Genomic DNA, 13,759 nt, shown 5'->3' on the forward strand with positions numbered 1-13,759 from the left:
CAAGTGCCCTTGAGCAAGACACTGAAACCCCAGTTGCTCCCTGCAGCTTCATGACTAAAGATGGGTCAAATGCAGAGACGTCTTTCCCCACGGGGATCAATGAAAGTGTACGTTTCTCTCTTCTTCCTCGTGTTCATATTAAACCACACGGTGCCACAGGAGTCACAGATGTCTGCACCGGGTCGTGTGCCGTGTTCCAATCCGGCTCCTCAGGGAGAAGTCTGGGCTAAATTTGACACTGGGATATCTGCCCGCCTACAGATAGAAACATGCTAACCGAGAGCTTACTACTCTGAACCTCGAAATAAACCGTCACGCACACTGACATATGTGTTTCGATACGAGCGGTGGACAAACATGCGGAGATGATTCTTCCCTTTTTTCCCCCTGAAGGGTTATTTGGGAGTTTTTCCTGGTCCGATGTGAGGTTTTGGGGCAGGGATGTCTCTGTGTACAGATTGTAAAGCACTCCGAGACAAATTTGTAATTTGTGAAATTGGACTATACAAATAAACTGAATTGAATTGAATTAGCAATATTGGTTTCTATCGCCTCGGCTAATACTAGCTGTACTTCTTACGATGCTCTTCTGGATCCAAGTGCAGGGCTCTGACACATTTTTAACCGACGGATTTCCAGGACTTTTAACCAAATTTCCACGACTAAACTGAAATCTCAGTTTATACATGAAAAAGTGAGAACATTTAGTGAATTCCAAAGCATACGGTCGACCTTAAATGAAACAAATGACCAGCGAACTTTCCAGTTACGGTGCGTTTACTTGCAACGGGAAAAAAAAAAATTGCGCCGCCAGTATGAGAGCGTACGCCGGCTTATATTTTGAGCGTCTTTCTTTCTAAAACATATTTATTGTTTCAAACTCGACGTAAATGAACATGTGATTATAAAAAATTTCCATGAATTTCCCAAAACTTTAGCGATTTAATTTTTTTCATGACTTTTCCAGGTCTGGAAATTAACATTTTAAAATTCTATGACTTTCCCAGGTTTTCCATGAGCGTACGAACCCTGTGAGTGTGATTTTAAACGTTTATGCCTTTCCCTGCTGTGACATTATAATGCGTACGCCCCTTTATTAGAGGTATTACATTACCCTCGTCTCACACCGAGGCTATAATGTTCCGACCGATATTAGAGGACAGCGTCCAACAGAGCAGAGGTTTCCCAGATCTGTCAAATTAAAACGTCCTTAATGAGCTTCGCCTCCGCTGGACGATACGGCGAGCCACGCGAGAGCTTAACTCACATCCTCGAGAACAAAAGCTGAAGAACAGATGCATGAGGTCAGGACGGTGAGCAGCACATTTTTCTGCTGCATGAGCAACAGTACCGAGGGATAAAAAAAGAGCTGCTGATATCTGATTAGATTTTGGATTATATAAACTAAACGAGCAGACTCCCTGGACAAGCCTTCAAAACAACCTGCTTTTCACAAGCGTCTCTTGAAAGAGATAAGATTCGATTATAAACTCGCAGGCCTTCGCCGAAGACACGATCAGCTCTAACAGTTGGCCGGCTTCACCGAAGGAGAAGCATCCGCGCGATGAATGAACCGGACGACGGCCACGAGTTGCCTCTCTACTCGTACTGGGAAATAATCAAAGAGATGAAAGGTGGCATGGAAACTGAAAGAGAGGCGCTTTGTTCTGAGGGGGAAGCCCAACCATCTTGTGCAAGTTCTTATTCTACGTCGTCTGGAGGTATTTGCTCATTTTCCAAAATATCCAGCCGGGGGGGAAACCACACCGTACGACTCGAGCAACGTGCGCCCAAAGAAACACGCACTCGCTCCTCCGTCTGGACAAACAAGTCGGCGGAACATCTCCGGCGAGCGTGTGCTCGGCGACGGAGGAAACAGTTACACTGACGCCGGAGCAAAACCTAAACAGGAAGTGAAGAGGATTTCACAGCGAGCACGAGATGAGCGAATAGAAATGGTTATCCCTCGCCGACCACATTTACTGGTTTACGGACTGCTTTTTTATTCACATTCACGGAATTTAACCACGACGATTTGAACTTTTTTAGGCCGATGAATCTAAAAAAAAAAAAAAGCCTGCCTCCCGGCTTACCCGACATAAAAACTACAGTTCAAAGACTTCCAACTCATCTGTTATCAATTTTCATTTAAAAAAAGAAAGGGTGAGGGGGAGCGATTAATTGAGCCCTTTAAACATGATTTATCCGAACCGCCTCTTGTCATTAAATATCATGGCAAACATTCTCAAATGTTAATGTAGATTTTGTGTCGCATGAGTATCAGTTTCAAATAACGTTTCTCATATGTTGCCCTCATATTACACACTTTCCTCGTGCTGTAAGATGCTCCGCATGCTGCTTTTGTATCCTGATAAACACAGGAGTAGATCGTAAGATAGCTGCTAAAATAAAACACTCAGACTAACACTTCCACGCAAGTTGTTCCTGATCCGATGCGAGGTCCTGGGATTTACAGATCGCAAAGCCCTTTGAGGTAAATTTGTAATATCGGGCTATACAAAATAAACTGAATTGAAAGTACACTTCATGAACAGCCGCACACATAACTAAACCTGGATCCACCAACACCTGGCTACAGATGTGCTAGCTCACAGCTACCTGCCAGACATAAGTTCAGGACCTGAGAGGCCTCCCCCCCCCTCTCTCTCTCCCCCATGATGTGTCAACCGAGATAAACAAGTCTCTGGTGGCCTGCTAAACACAGACATGGAGCCCTGGTGTTGCCAATTGTTACTTACTGACTGAACTGTGGACTTATGATGCATTTTCTGGCCCTTCCCCCAACTGGAGGCACGTAAAATGGCTTCCTAGAAAAAGCATATCAGCTGTCCCCTTTTGCTAAGACCAACAAAAAAAAGCCATAAACTGTAATGTTGCGTTCACGTCCAACAGTCTTTTCTGTTTTTTGGAGTGATTGCAATGTGGAGCAAAGGGCCTGACACCAGCAATGCGCTGTAGTAAATAAACAATGTGCGGAGGACAACAAGACAACAAACAGTAAAGTTTTCGCTCGTCACTGAGAGGAAGAAAAAAGAAAAGGTAGAAGAGGATTGTTATGTTCCTCGGGATTAGTTGAGCTTGTCCCGTTTCAGGAGGGGGAAGCTAGTGAAGTAAATAAGTTGTTTCTCGACATTTTAATTGTCAAGCTTTTGAGAGTTCATCTGGTATCCGAGTTCACTTGGAGAAACAGTTTCATCGAGGCCGATGGACCAGCTCCTGTTGAGCCGCTCACTCTCAACAAACGATGTAAAAAAATAATAATAAACACCAATATTTGAAACATTACGTTCTGTCAACTAACAGTAAAACAAACATGAGACGTCACGACCCGTTAGGCAACAACCACACCAACAAAAACACTATCGCCACAATCTCCTTCTCACTTTTCTCGGAAGCCACCGCACGAAATTTAAAAAAAAGTAACATTTAGCGATGTCGCCATTTTAACAATAACCGTTTCATCGTAATTAAAAACTAGAAAGAACAACAAAAAGTAGCCACAGTGTGTGTGTTGTCCGTTTAGCAGGAAGCTAACACGCCACCTACGAGACTACCTGCATATTTTTCTCTTAGCATAACGTCTGGAGGCTAGCGGCTAGCTAGCTAGCTAGCTGTGAAACCATTGAATTTTCCTACAGAAATCTAAATTAACAGTCTCCCAAAATGTCAGATAACCACCGAGGATAGCCGATAACCAACCGCCAGTCTTTTGTGATATTCGCAATCCTTACCTCTTGTCTTCTTTTTAGGCCCAAACCATTCTAGCTATTGGAAAGCTCTTTTCTCTTTGTCTTTTCCAGTTACACGCAAAATGGACTCAGCAAAACGCTATAACAGCTAAAACACTAGGACCGAAGGGTCAGTGTCCATCTTTTCCTTGAAACGCAGCTTCGCATCGAGGAGAAAACTAAATAAATTCATTTTGCCTGTCGTTCATTGTATTATTCCATAAACATAAGTGACTGATAGGTAAGGCTGCTAAGTTAAGTAGCCGAGCAGGTACCACAGACAGGACTGGATGCATGGATGGCAGCTAGCGGCGCTGCCTTCACGCACCGTGGGAAATATCTAGAACGACCACAGAACCGAGTAAACACGGGCACGGGAAGTTTTTTTTAACAATTTTAGATAAATTATTTTTTGAGAACGGCATACATACAGTCAACTCCGAAATTAAAAAAAGCCGCCTATAAGTCAAATGTAGTTGATACGAATTTAAAAGAGCTATTATATATTTGGAACTGTGTAGTTTCACTGTAACAGCAAATCCGCTGATTTCGGAAATTCCGACGTTGTGAATGCATCATTTATGTGACGCACAGGTTGTACACGATTGTGCCACCGACTTGACGGTCAAGACGGAAATCATGGAGTCATTGTTCTCCTATTTTTAAATATACAATATAAATTTAGATAGTCACATGTCTCTTTTGGCTCATACAAAAGTAAAGTAAACTAAATTAGATACTTGTACATGGACTTCTCATCTATTTCATGGGTTTAACTTTGTGTGCCTATTATGCCATAAACAACTCATTTGTAAAGTTCATTGATTATATTATTCTATGTTAGATACTTATGATTACATTTATTTAATAACAAATACATAAAATATTCTTTAAAAAAAATAAGTTGTTTGATCAACCACATTTAGAAATATAATTTCCTGCCATTTCAGCCCATTGAAAATGTCTTCAGAGAACTTTAAGTTACTCAAAATGCACGTGTGTCTTTTGATAACTAGGCTGTCTGCCACACCCAAATTCATCATCATCATCCAGGGTACTGTAGTCAGATTGTGTGGTAAATTTGTCAATAAGTCAATGTATTACCATTTTATTCTAAACTCATATTCTCTTTAGCAAAATACAACCTATTACAATTTACAAGAGCCTTAAAAACAAAACAAAAGCCAAGTTTATTGTTCCAGTAAAACAAGCAATTGAAATTTCAAACTAATGTAAAATGTAACAAACCTTTCTTCCTTATTCTTTAATAGGTCTCAGCGGTCTTTTGAGTCGCGGTTACAGCGTTGTGTTACGTAAGTTGTGAGCAGCACACTTTTAAGTCCGACTAAAAATATACTTTAATACAAAAATCACAAATTCAACATGAATAAGCACATTAGTTTCTTCAGATAATTAAAATGCATATCGTCAGTAGACCTACAAACGTGAGAAAATATCACATTAAAATAAAATATTTTTAAAAAATGGTTTTGAAAAGAGAATTTGGCACGATCAACTCAAAAATAATCTTTTCATTAATTTGCTCAAACTTTCAGAGCAGTGTTACAGCCCTAAAGCGTCCAATCAGATCCAACAAAGAGGAACAAAAAATAAGTGGACAGCTAAAATCTACTCAGGGTAACAAACAACAAGAACACCCACTTAATGCAAAAAATATTTATTCATTTCTTCTTTTTCTTCTTCTTTGGAGGTCCTTGGTCTGAAGCGCTGTTGCTTCCCGAGTCCGAACTATCCGAGGACGAGGAGGAAGACGAGGAGGAAGACGAGGAGGAGCTGTCGTCGTCGCTGTCGCTGCTGCCGTCGCTGTCGTCTGAAGAGGAGCTGGAGGAGTCGCTGCTGTCCGACGACGAGTCGCTCGAGGAGCCGTCCGAGTCGCTGCTGCTGTCGCTGCCGTCTTTAGCCCTGAGAGCGAAAGGCAGAGCGTGGCGGTTGATATTCACGACTGTGACGTAACGAGGGATCTGCAAAGTGTTGGTTCTGTTTCGCTACTCAAACTGAGAGATTCCTACACAGATACTATATTTTATCTTTGGGTGGTGGATAAACCAGTGTAGTTACGCCAAAGGTACATTTGATGAGTCCCACCCACCAGGGCTTTCTCCTTTTTTTGGGTCTATTATGAGGAAGGAGAGGCGACACCTTAAATGCTAAATAGTTGTCGATGCGAAATAGGGCTGCAACAACGAATCGATAAAATCGATAAAAATCGATTATTAAAATAGTTGGCAACGAATTCCATTTTCGATTCGTTGTGTCGCGCGATTATTACGGCGCTCAATAAGTCACGGGGTATAAACAAAGTTGAGTTGAGCGCAGAGCGGCGCAGGAGAAACAAGAGCGGAGCGGAGAGACGGAACGCTGCGTTGTGAGAGCCAATCAGCGCTGAGCTGATCCTCTGTTGATGAATCTAATTGGCTGCTGCTGCTCACGTGGCGCTGGATGCGGAAGTCATTCACGGAGTCGGAGACATTCACGGAGCGGAGTGCGCCTCCGGGTGACGTCATGACCCCAGACACCAGGGCGCTACATGTCACGACGTGTGTGGCATTTCCACAAGAGTATAACGTAGAAAACGTGGTTATTTATTCCGTGGCGGACAGCGGAAAATATTTTCCCACGGAGAAAGGCAACGGAGATAAGCCACGACGCCACTCGCCTTCTGAGCGCTGCGCGTGCAGACATTTAACGGAGCGGAGCAGCGCGTGCGCTCTGATGCTCTTTTAATAAAGTATCGATAGTAAAAATATGCTAAATCACAACGTTTTTAACGTACAGGTACTTTGTTAGTATCGCTACACCGTGCAGCGTGACAGCAGCAGATGTAGCGGACTAACATTCAAGCTAACCTAACTTCCCAAACGCTGTGGACATCTGAACGCTGATTGGCCGAGACACGACACGTCCCATCAAAGATGTTTTATTGCGATGAGCACCACTCCACATTTTTTCCGCGTCTCACTGCAATCTCAACGGCAGCGGGCCAGGTGAACACAATAATAAATCGTAACGCGTCTCTGATATTGTTCAGGGGGCGGGGCCACATGGGGACCACTGCTCAGGAGAGGAGAGCTGTCAGTCTGTTTGTGACGGTTCATCACCATGGTGACCAGTGAACAGGTTCATCACATGCTGACCAGTGAACAGGTTCATCACATGCTGACCAGTGAACAGGTTCATCACCATGGTGACCAGTGGATCTCCAGGACCTTTCCATGACTTTAAACCAAATTTCCATGATTAAACATTTTGTGAAAACTGTCTATACGTGACAAAGTGAGAAGATGTAGTATTTAAACTAACAATGAGAATTCCAAAGCATACCGTATATATACCGTGTAAATTAACATTTGAATAAAACACATTTGCATTACTTTTCCAAATATTTTGGGATTTTATTTTTTTCAATTACTTTTCTAGGCCTGCTAATAGCCCTTTAAAAATTCCATGACTTTTCCAGGTTTTCCATGACCGTACGGACCCTGTTTTGAATAAAGGGTTGAAAATGAAAGTTTTTTTGTTTTTTTATCCGATTAATTGATTAATCGATAAAATAATCAACCGATTAATCGATTATCAAAATAATCGTTAGTTGCAGCCCTAGATGCGATGCCTCACACGAGCCTCTGATATCTCCTGACTGATTGCATCTGCGCCTCCCACCAACAGACGACCGTGGCCTGCCACTCCAAAACAAATTGCACATGACACCACCACCATCATCATTTATGATGGAGCCAAATTGTCTGTGGAGTTGCTAGTTGCTGTATTCCCCTGCTAAATTACACACTAATACCGGTATGGTGACATTTTTTAAATAGTTAATAGCCACATGCCAACGTTCCACCGGTGATGACGCATGCCAACGGTCGGTGGGTGGGTCAAAACCAGAAGTCAAAATATCCGCCGTGAAAAAGATCTTTCAACGACACATTCGATATTCTAATGTGATTATAAACACATTTCCCTTTTTGTACAAACGTAGCGTTGTGAGAAAAAAGAGGGATTCAAAGTGTCGGATTAGAAAATAGCAGAATTGTTTTACTGCTGGTCTAGAAGATAGCTGCTTCAGCAGTTTTGAACAAACGGGAGTGGCTCATCGATAGTCTCCACTAGAGGGCGCTGTGGTGTCACTGGTCAGTCAACAGTGTTCAGATAGACTTCTACTATATGGGGTCAGATCGGTCTCCATAATGGAAAATGCACGCAGAACGATTCACAAATACATTCCAATGCACACGGAAATAAATTACAATTTATATAAGTGTAAAAGAAAATCACAAATATATTAAAGCATTTATATGTGGATTTGTCTATTTGTTTGTGGATTTAAATGTATTTATTTGTGGATCGCACTGCTTTTGTTTGTAGTGCAATCCACAAATAAATACAAACAAATACATAAATCTACATAGAAATGCATAAATGTATTGGTGATTTTAAAAAACCAACATTTATATAAATTGTAATTGATTCACGTGCATTCGAATATATTTTGTGAATTGTTCCGTGCGCATTTGTGAATCTTTGCGTTTTCATTTCCGAGTCTCTCTGTGTGCATTTACAATTATTGAGACTGATCTGAGCCCGTATTCTACAGCCTGGACTTTGAATCCAGAGGTGAAGAGCAACATTGCAAAGGTCTCCGACCTTCCATAAAAACCACTGACCACGAGTCTCAGAATCTCACACCGAGTCATCCTGAAATTCCCACATGGGACCCTCTCGACCGTATTGTTAACACGAGTGAATGACCCAAACTCTCAGGGAGCCTCTTGGATAAATGGAGGAACTTCTCCAAGAATAAAACAAACAAAACAACATTGATCTAGTTGCTTCCAAACTAACATTCGTCCTGAAATAGCAACGAACCTCTTCATGTCTTAACTTACTTGTTTATTTTGTTACCTTTGTAACACTCTGTATGACAATACAGTACAACATTTACTCACTAATAAACATGTAAATAAAGGCTTTATTTCAATAGGTAGTGGATTAGGACAATGTCAAGATGGGTGAGACTAAATGGAATTTTAATCTGATATGCACAATCACCAAAAACATAACGAAACGTATGCAGCGATGTGCAAAAGTATTCACCCTCTTGCTATATTTCCTATTTCTTTGCATTAGAACCTGGAATTTAAAAGGAATTTTCGGATGGGGGTTTTGTAATACGTTAAAGATCCAACATTTTTGTGTGAAATAAACAAGAAATTAGACCTCGAGTGTTCGTAACTATTCTGTAACCCCATAGCGCCATCACATTGGAGTGCACGACTTGAAGGTGCCCGATGGACAGATGCTACGGTCTCTGCTTTGGAGTTCTTCCAGCTCCTTCTTTGCTCCATCTGTTGTCCTTCTTATTAATGTCTTTCTTTTGTTTTTGAGTTATCTTGGCGGCTCTTTATTGGCAGATTTGTTGTGGTGCCAAAAACTGTTGGTCCAGTATTTCTATGAATATTCCATATAAAACGTGCACATCTCGCTCTCGTTTCACATTAAACATGTATTATGTGAAGCAAAAACATACAGAATCGTACTTACTTCTTTTTATTTCTCTTCTCATTGGGGTCTTCACTTCCTGGTCTGTAAAGAGAATAAAATCAACAAACTTCAGAGACATATTTTAATTATATTGTCTGTATTTACAAGTGATAAAGTACAAATATGTCTTGCAGGACCTGTTTAAAGAAAGTGCCATATCTGATCATGAAAAGAAACAGTTAGAAATAGAAGTATTCTTCGTAAGTAACCCTGAGGCTGTATTAACATGTCCACTAGATGGCGATATAAATCCATATAATTATCCCCTGCTGACGGGTCACTTTTTGACCATGGACAGATTCACAGTATGTTTTGTTTCACTACATTGTGTCAGAGCTCGTGTCAAACCAGGAATACGACATGACCGACGGCGTATGAAGCTTTAAGCGTCACTCCTGCTTCAGAAACATGAAGCTAAACTTTGTGACAGTGGGATGAGAAGAGAATACTTGACAAATATGATGATGTACACTAGAAATACATTATCATAGTATGATAACATTTCCATATGACACCAAGTAATAATGCAATAAAAAAGGCTAATTTAATGAATATCATTATCACATCACAATTCATATACAATATTACAGTCAAGTTAAAAAAGACACGAGCCTGCAGTGACACTGGGCCTAAACGACACCATCTGGATTTAATGCCATACAAATAATGAATAATATCACGCAGGTTTCGTTTTAAGCACCAGAGCGTCAAATATTTTTAGGCACAAATTCAGAAGGAAAGCCTCAAAGATTCTCACGGCGCCATTCGTCCATCACGACAGTGTGGACTCCTTTCCCTTGCATGTGCTTTTCTTCTTCAACAGTGACTCCATGTAAGCTACAGACTGACAGACTGACTTGTTTAGTGTACGGCTCCACTTTACAGCGCCTTACAAGACAATATCTCGCCTTAATCTGTCATCTTCGCTGTTCCTCTGATCAGTCATATTCCCTGACTGACTAAGCAAGAACATTATTTTAGTCTCGTCGCCAACCTCGTTCCAGAAAGTTCAGCGAACCAAAAAAAAAAAACTACCATCAAATGCCAGAAACTGTACACCCTACAAGGGGCGGCTGCAGCTCAGTGGGGTCAGGGGGTCGTCCTGCAACCCCAAGGTTGTCGGTTCGATCCCCGCTCTCCCCATTAGTTGCCCGTCGAAGTGTCCTTGAGCAAGGCACTGAACCCCCAGTTGCTTCCCGGGCGCATCACTGCAGCCCACTGCTCCTTAATAACTACAGATGGGTTAAATGCAGAGAATACATGTTGTTGCACTCTGTGCAATGACAATCGATCCAATCCAATAAACTCCAGTTATGATCTGAACGCTGCTAGTTAACCGCCTGCTTTGTGGTGGAGGCGTCTTACCCGGTGAGGCTGAGGAGTTTCTTTTCATTCTCCTTGAGTTTCTTCTTCATCTCAACTGTCCTCGACGGTCTGTGCACATATTTCCTCTTCCCCGTGCATTCGTAGGTCCAGTGTCCGATCTCCAGACACTTCTGGCAACGCACATTTTGTTTGTTTGCCTCCCTGTATTTAATAAAATGAAATAATAATTGTAAAACATCTGAATGAGGTTAGACGCTGCATTCCTTGTCGGTAGTCAAGTGTTCTTCATTTGCCGATAACTACTTGGAGGGTTGGATCCTGAAGATGTTTCGACAGTCTGTGTTTTCACATCTTCTGATAGATAAATAACAGAGAACATTATCTGTCAATAATTACATTATTTTTCTCTGTTTTGCTTGAACATCTGACTAATTTTGACCTGGCTACGAAATTTAAAAATCAAATAAATCCAATGAATAAAGTTATACTGTAAAAATGGTCGAATCAACTCAAGACATTTTAAATCAACAGGATTCAATGTGTTTAACTAACGTTACATTACACGCTATTCTTCCAGCGCGGGAATGATATGAGCATCAAGCATGTGGTTTGTTATACTATAACTGATGTTATAAATCTATATGCCTATATAAACCAATATTATCCTGATGGGGTTTCCACATTACGCGAAACACCCGTTAGCGTGAGCTACCTAACTCAACGGACTGGTAGCGTTACCCGACATATATAATAACACTATATCCAGAATAAGCCGAACTATTCGCGGTTATTAGTTGACATAAACATATCAGTTACGAGTTCGAAGAAAAAACAAAAACATGTTTGAGCACCAAAAACCGTCCGACGGCTTAATTAAAACGATCTATTGGGAAGAAAGACCGTGGCGCATTTATGCTACATTAAGCCTCGCCAGCTTCGTGTTTTACCTCCTTTATCTCACACGAAGCTCGGAAAACTCAGTACTATGTGTGTTATAAAGAGCACACCGTTCACACGACGACGGAAAGTATGCATTTTAACAGCTAATCTAAAGTATACTCACGCTTGCCGCCTAGCTATTATCCTGTGCATGGGAGTCGCCATGTTGCAGTTTACTTTTTCTTCTTCGTTGGTATCGAGAATAACCTATTTCCGGTGTTCTGTCGAAGTCTGTTTTTCCCCTCCTGTAAAATGACCGCGCCCCCTCCGGTAGTTAGGATGTAGTGCGTCGCTTCGGGGCAGTTTATGGATCGGGGTTGGTGGGTAAAGAAGACCCGCGTGAAGTTTTCCGGGGGATTAAGTGCTCAACTCTTCCTTGACCGGCTCAGTGACCTCACGGAGCGGCGGTGGACCGATTCAGACGGCTGAGCGAGCACAGATGAAAGTGGTGACGCTCTTCTCCACGCCATTTTTGTTTTGGGAAAAACTTGAGAATACTCATGTGGATTTAATATAATACAGTAGGAAAATAATTTTCATATTTAGTATTTTTCCCGGGTTCGTTCAGTATGAGTATTTTATTTGATTCTTACCTTGTGTTTTCAATCTCGTCCAACCTCCCTCTCCCATATCCATCAATGCAAAATCAGATGCCACATAATTTAGGTAGTTCATGGACAAAGCCTGATTTTTTTTTTAGAATTGTGAAATATTCACTCAAATCCATATCCATAGATGTATCACAAACATATGTCTTTGTTATTATTGTGTCGTGTTAAATTTATTATAATAGCTTGTAGGCCTACTCCAAATTAGATATTCTCATTCACCACCTACACCCACAACTCTAAAATAAAATGCCTCAATCTTAGATTTAGGTAATAATACATGGTTAGCAGTGGAAGTCAGAGACTTAAAAAAAGGTAAACAAAGAGGACGGTTCGTGGGTGTTTGGCCTGGCATATGAAGTTTACATAGAAATGGTACATAATGGTAGCGACCCTGTGAAGTGGCTGTCAAGCAGTGTGGCACCGTGCATGCTGGTCGAGGGGGCGGGCCTGTGATTGGCGGAGTAGAGGGGAGGCGGGGTTAACCTGTTGGGAAAAGGGAAGTTAAGGTTGGTTGACGGAAAACTGTGGTTGTTGACGTTGGAGCTGCTGAGCTGAGAGAAGCACGCTGTCGGTGGATGCCCAATAAAGAAGGAGTCATAACGTCGTCCCGTCTCCGTGTCATCAGTCCATAACGTCCGAGACGTTACAATACAAACACATACAAACAGAGTAATGCAAGCAAAGAATATTTCACTTAACATTTAATTTTGTCGAGTCAAAAATGAGTGAACTATATACATTTCAATAGCTGTAATGGCTGTGAATTTACATATGCTGTCTAATATTAATTTACCTGAACAGAAAAGAAAAAAACCTGGATTTTCAAATAATCCCAGAAATATACTATGAGTATATTAATACAATGGACTATACACCGTTTTTTTGTATTTGACTTTTTATGTTTAATTTTATGTCCATATCTTCTAAATATTTTACACAGTTGCTGAGGTTGAGTATTTGGTTATCAGTGTCACCAACGTAGTCATTACACTTATCAATATTTCATTTTTGTGAGATGTACATATAACCATCTCTCATTTCTATTTCATGGGTTTTTAAACAGTATCTATTATACTCCCACCAATAAAACATGTTATTGTTTGTGTGATTAACAAAAGGGAATAACAAGCTATATAAATGTTGTATATCCTTCACAATTTGGTTTATTGAATGTAAAGATAGAATGTACAAGTTAGGATAAACCTTTTGCACAGCAATTCTGAAGTAAAATACTATGATCCTTTAACAAAATGTACGCTAGCTAATCGTAAATGTTGCAGTTTAGCTCCAATATATAGATATGTGTAATAGTTAGATGATATATAACATTAATTAATTATATTCTGATATGTTATTCAAATGGGATTGCATTTGTGTTTCATGTTATGTGTACAGTTTAATAAAAGACACCTTTCAACACCTGCATGCAGCACAGTGTATTTTTGTTTCCCCACCGATAGTTGATTCAAGGCATCATCAAAACAACCAGTCGTTTATTATTTAAGCAGTTTGCATTCACAGTGAAGCTCGAGCCCCGAAATGATCTCTGAACGAGCAGGAATCACTGGA

At 40.9% G+C, this 13,759-nt stretch overlaps 2 protein-coding genes across 3 annotated transcripts in view; both read right to left on the reverse strand.

The window, feature by feature from the left end:
- Nucleotides 1-4,008, reverse strand: part of aff4 (AF4/FMR2 family, member 4) — a 32,642-nt gene extending 28,634 nt beyond the window's left edge. For both annotated transcript variants that reach the window (XM_056442866.1, XM_056442860.1), the window contains exon 1: nt 3,753-4,008. The gene's annotated coding sequence lies outside the window, so the exon portion shown is untranslated. The remainder of the gene's footprint in view (nt 1-3,752) is intronic.
- Nucleotides 4,009-4,920: 912 nt separating this feature from the next.
- zcchc10 (zinc finger, CCHC domain containing 10) lies at nt 4,921-12,597 on the reverse strand. Its single transcript, XM_056442993.1, has 4 exons — nt 11,704-12,597; nt 10,680-10,841; nt 9,315-9,356; nt 4,921-5,672 (listed from the first exon to the last, which is right to left on the reverse strand). The coding sequence occupies exons 1-4, from the start codon at nt 11,742-11,744 to the stop codon at nt 5,432-5,434; spliced, it is 486 nt and encodes a 161-aa protein (XP_056298968.1). The 5' UTR covers nt 11,745-12,597; the 3' UTR covers nt 4,921-5,431.
- Between the last annotated feature and the right edge of the window lie 1,162 nt (nt 12,598-13,759).

The sequence above is a fragment of the Pseudoliparis swirei genome, chromosome 3 (assembly GCF_029220125.1).
Source record: "Pseudoliparis swirei isolate HS2019 ecotype Mariana Trench chromosome 3, NWPU_hadal_v1, whole genome shotgun sequence".
Lineage (NCBI taxonomy): Eukaryota > Metazoa > Chordata > Actinopteri > Perciformes > Liparidae > Pseudoliparis > Pseudoliparis swirei.

Bases quoted from the DNA above. Each gene is read 5' to 3' on its own strand.
- zcchc10 (XM_056442993.1), bottom strand. From the start codon at position 11,744: ATGGCGACTCCCATGCACAGGATAATAGCTAGGCGGCAAGC. The intron at 10,842-11,703 runs GTGAGTATACTT...TATTAAATACAG, and splicing joins ATAATAGCTAGGCGGCAAGC to GGAGGCAAACAAACAAAATG. The intron at 9,357-10,679 runs GTAAGACGCCTC...TTCTCTTTACAG, and splicing joins AAACTCCTCAGCCTCACCGG to ACCAGGAAGTGAAGACCCCA.